The sequence below is a fragment of the Condylura cristata genome, unplaced genomic scaffold (assembly GCF_000260355.1).
Source record: "Condylura cristata isolate star-nosed mole 26May11 unplaced genomic scaffold, ConCri1.0 scaffold00042, whole genome shotgun sequence".
NCBI lineage: Eukaryota > Metazoa > Chordata > Mammalia > Eulipotyphla > Talpidae > Condylura > Condylura cristata.
Window position 1 is genome coordinate 3,924,488 of NW_004567143.1, and position 4,627 is coordinate 3,929,114.

Genomic DNA, 4,627 nt, shown 5'->3' on the forward strand with positions numbered 1-4,627 from the left:
ACTAAGCCCCGCGGTCGCCTCAGGGGCCTGCAGCCCGTGTCAGGCTTCTGCCCACCGGCCACTGCAGCTTCCTGGGAGTGGCCAAGTCCCAAGGCCCTGCTCAGTCCTCCCCCTGCCTCTCGGCAGGCTGGGTGGGGGGAGCCCCCTCCAGTGGCCTTTCTCCCCCATTTGCCTGTGGCTCAGAGCCCCTGCGCCAGAGAAGGGCCCCGGGTGGGCGCTCAGCTCTGGCATCACGCTGGGCTCACGAGCCCACGGCCGTCATCCCACATCTAGTCGGGCGGGCCCCTTTCTGGCACGTCTCACCGCCACCTTTGGGTGTCCTGCAAACTGGACACAGCCCAGCAGACAGGAGACGGCCTGCACCTGCCACGCTGACGTCCACGTCCGCCTCCCTCCGGCTGCTGGCCTTGGAACCCCAGCACACGCCCATCGCACAGCCCCGCCCGAGACGGGCACTGCTGCCCGCTGGCTCTCGAAGGCTCTCCCTGCCTCGGCACCCTTCGCCCCGCCCCCACAGCCAGGCGGGGCTCTATTTAGGAAGAGGACGGCTGTTTACAGGGTCTGGGGGACCTGGGAGAAGCAGGAGGACCCCCGAGGGAGCAGGCGAGAGGTGGCCCCCTGGGCCTCGCTCTCTGGGGCACTGCAATGGCCTGGCCAGGCGGAGGTGCTCGGGGCCCAGGCGGGGCCGCACTGGGTCCCGCCAGCAGCATGGCGCTGGCGCAATGACTTCAGCTCTCGTGGGCCGCGGCTGCGCGTGGCTGGGTGACGCGCCCGCCCGCCTCCTGGGGAACGCGGCACCGGCTCCCCCCGGCGGGGCCCGGGCATCTGTTCTCGCCCTCGAAGCCTCCAAGTGGCTTGTTTGAGAGCCACCGACCCCGAGCCGTGGCTCCCGCGTGGCTCTCCCAGGGCCCCCCGAGCTCTGGCCATGGAGCCACGCGCTCCCTCCACATACGCGGTTCCTTCCCTGCCCCGTCCACTCCGAACGAGTCAGCGCAGCGGATACTGCTTTCCTCCCACGTGCCACTGTCCACTCACGAGCCAGCCGAAGCTCCCTATCATCTGCTGGCTGCGGTCAGTTGGGGCTGACCCTCCTTCCTCGGTCCGCCCCAGGCGGGTCTCTCACCCTGGTCCCTCAGCTTTCCTGCTTACTCTCTCCAGTCGACAATGTCTCCCCGCCTGGCCGCCCCTCGCCCCCACCACGGCCGCAGTCTACACCTCCCAAAGTGCAGACGAGCAGTCCTTGGCCAGCCCGAAACACGCAGGGCCTCACACGCACCCCCTGCACTGACCGGGGGGCGGCTTTCTGGTCATCTGTCCCCTCGATGCGTGACCCTTGTTCCCATCAGGCCCATCTCAGCGGTTTCAGCTCCTCGAGGGCACGTGTTGTGCTCTACTTAGATGCCTAATAACCTGCACAATGCCCAGGAGCTGAGTCACCTGCACAGGGAACAAAGGAGGCCCCTGGCCGGGAGGGAGCCAGCGAGGTCTCTCAACATGGAAGTGCCGTAAGTCAAAGGTTCATAGAAAGGTCCGAAATCCTGGGCTGCGTCTCCCACCTGACACAGCCTGGAGCCGGGAGGCACTAACCTGAGCCCTGAGGAGTCAACGGTCAGGGCAGGTCCTGGAAGGAAGGGGGGACGGCGGGGAGAGCCCTCTGCCTGGTGACCCCGAGGTGGGGAAGCCGAGTCCAGCGCAACAGGGCCGGAGCATCTAGGTACCAGGGAGTGGTCAGCACGACGTGCCTGGCCCGAGCCCGGCGGCAGGGACTCGGCACTCGGAGTGGGTCTGGGGCGACGTGCTCTTCTCGGTGCACGGCCTCTGCTCATGCCTGTGAGCGCTCCAGCAGGAAGGTGCAGGCCCAGTGGCCACCTCGCTGGCCGGGAGGACAGGCCCTGTCAGAGACGCCGCAGCTGTTCCCTATTAGATACGCAGCTCGCCATGAGACGGGCAGGTTTGCTGAGTCAGGTAGGTGGGTGCCTCCTTTGAGGTGCAGGTGCCACTCACGCAGGCCTCCGCCCCCCTCAGCCCCTCAGCAGCCTGGAGCTTGCAGGGGACCTGGTCCCTCCACCTGGCCCCACGGGGGTGGGTGGGAGGAGGGCACTCACCTGGGCAGCAGCCTGGGTCTGTGGCCTCTGCCTTCCGCGGGGTGTGCGCCTGGCCCCCCCCACAGGGAGCCTCGGCTTGTTCCGCGTGGCTGCCTTCCTCGGGCGGGGGGCCCTGGCACCCTGGCGGAAAAGAAATACCCCAGGAGACGTCACGCGAGGACGGTGGTCCCCGTGCTAGGACCTGGGGTGTCTGGAACCCCAGTTCCGGCCCAGGGCAGGGCCCACCCCACACCTGCAGGGGCTGAATCCCACTGCCCCAGGTGCCCTGCAGGCTGAGCTGCACCCTGAGGAGTTTCTGGAGTGTGTGTGAGCAAGGCCGGCCGGCCCTGAGGCTTGGGAGAGCTGAGGAGGCCTGGAGACGCCCTTGGAGGAGAAGGCAGAAGGGGGCCCAGGCACCTCCCCCGGCGTCTGCCCTGCTACCTCCTCAGCTCTTGCTCATGTCTGTTCCCACCGAGGGGCTCCTGGCCCCCCGCTGCCTCCTGGGCCTGCCCAGCCCCCTCTGCAGGCCCTCGGCGCCTCTCCCGTGCCCGCTCCGGCACTTGGCTCACCTGCCCCCGCCAGCCTGTGGAGGCCCGTCCTCGTCCTCGGGAGCCCAGGCCCAGCTACCCAGGAGGCAGCAGGCGCCTGGCAGGCGCACAGTGCTGAATGGGGGGGGGGAGGAGGATGCCAGCCAGAGCCACTGTCCATGGTCCCCACTTACTTACCCGAGCACAAGCCGGGTGCTCTCTCCTCCCTGGGGGGGAACACCCGTGGCTGGGCATTCTGGGACGCTTCCCCAGGCTCGCTTTGGGGGGCCATCTCTGACTGTCCCACGGAGAATCCTGTCCCAGGCAGAAGGAAGGGACCGAGTGAAGTATGTGTACAGAACCGGGGAGCAGAGGGGCGCCTCCCCTCCCTGGCCCAGGCCAGCAGCCCCAGCTCGCTCCGGAAGGAAGGAAGGCGCTCTGGCAGGGGGACGAGCTCAGCCCTCGGTGCCAGGCAAGGACAGAGGTGAAGAGAGGAGCGCCTGGAAGTTGGGGCCCTGCAGGGAGGCGCTGGCACAGCCTGGCACAACGTCGCCCCCCACCCCGGGGCCGGGCGGGTCCTCGGACACCTGGTGACCACAGCAGGAGGGCTCCCAGGGGTCTCTCTGCAGCCTAGCGGGGACACCTCTACCTTCTGACAGTGGGAGCAGCGGGTGGAATGTTTTGAGTCTTCCTACTCCTGCCTCCCCCCAAGTTCCTTCAGTTCTGCTCACCCAGGGAGCTGAGGGCCTCGAAGGTCTCTCTCATGGTGACCTGGGTGGCTCCGCCTGGGGCCAGGGCACAGACCCTGAGGAGAGACGCATCCTGGTTCAGACTCTTCTCAGGACACTTCTGCTGGGCTGTGCACTGCCTGGCCTCTCCCCACCAGCAGTCTGCACCCCCCCCCCCAGCCCCAGAGGCCAAGTCCCTAGACAGGAGAAGGAGGGGACCCTGACAGAAGGTGGCCCATGGGGAGGCTCTGAAGCCATCTGCAAGGTCTGGGAATCTGGGGCACCCCCTCACCCGCCAGTGTCTGAGCCAGCTCCAGCCCCCACTGCCTTTTCTGGGGGTGCTGAGAATCTATTGATTCTTTGGGGAGAGGGGGGCGGGTGGGCGAGCAGGGCCGGGCGGGGACTTCAGGCCCCGGGCACTCCAGCTGTCCCTGGGGAGTGGGTGAAGCAGGGGCCGCCCCGCCCGGGCGAGGCGCGCGTCCCGCCGGGCGACCCGAGGGGGCGGCCCTCAGGAAAGGGTCCTGCCGAGGCCAGGAAGTGGCTCTGGCTTCCTCTCCCCCCGACCTCCCCCGCCCCTCCCCGCAGGGCGGTCCCGGGCAGGGACACCCCGCCCCTGCCCATCCCCGCGCCCGGACGGAGGGCGCCGAGCCTGTGCCCTGGGCTGCCGCGAGCTGCAGCCGTCCGCGGAGCGCAGAAGTGCCCTCTGGCCCTCTCAGCCGCGGCCCATCCCCGCGCCCCGCCCGGCGGGGAGGAGCCAGCCGCCGACCCCTTCCCGGCTTCCTGCAGGAAGTAAAATGCTATAAATAAAGCTGGCGAGATTGGCTGGAACTTTATTTTTGCTTAAGAGAAAGTTCTAAGATTTAAATGCGTTTCACATGGTCTTTCCAAACGCAACGGACAGTCAGCCAGCCGCGGGCCAGAAGGGGCGGGCGCTGGCCGGGACGAGGCCACGCTGTCCGGTGCCAGAGGGAGAAGCGCGAGCTGCCAGACGCTGCAGACTTCAGGCTGCTCCTGAGGCCGCGGATCGCCCCGAGGCGGGGGCCGAGCTCACCCCTCCTCCCCGAGCTGTCCGGCCCTGGACACGCCTGGCCAGCCCACCTGGCCATGCCCCTCCGCCCTGTGGCAACAGCAAGCCCAGGAGCCCCCCAGACTCAGCAGAGGGCAGCCGGGCGCAGGTCGGGCCACAGGGCCCAGCAGGGCTCTGGCGTGTGAGCGGGGTCCTGACTCCCCCAGACTCTCCTGACTCCCCCAGACTCACCTCCCCCGGCCCAGGTGGCTGTGGACAGCG

General features: G+C 68.5%; 1 protein-coding gene across 1 annotated transcript in view; it reads right to left on the bottom strand.

Moving 5' to 3' along the window:
- The window catches only part of ZNF467 (zinc finger protein 467), a 5,088-nt gene extending 1,621 nt beyond the window's left edge, over nucleotides 1-3,467 (bottom strand). Inside the window, exons 1-4 of the mRNA XM_012733851.1 lie at nucleotides 3,343-3,467; nucleotides 2,810-2,926; nucleotides 2,106-2,225; nucleotides 1,588-1,621 (exon numbers count right to left, since the gene is read on the bottom strand). Of these exons, the coding sequence (XP_012589305.1) occupies nucleotides 1,588-1,621; nucleotides 2,106-2,225; nucleotides 2,810-2,926; nucleotides 3,343-3,376 (305 nt within the window). The 5' untranslated portion in view covers nucleotides 3,377-3,467. The remainder of the gene's footprint in view (nucleotides 1-1,587; nucleotides 1,622-2,105; nucleotides 2,226-2,809; nucleotides 2,927-3,342) is intronic.
- Between the last annotated feature and the right edge of the window lie 1,160 nt (nucleotides 3,468-4,627).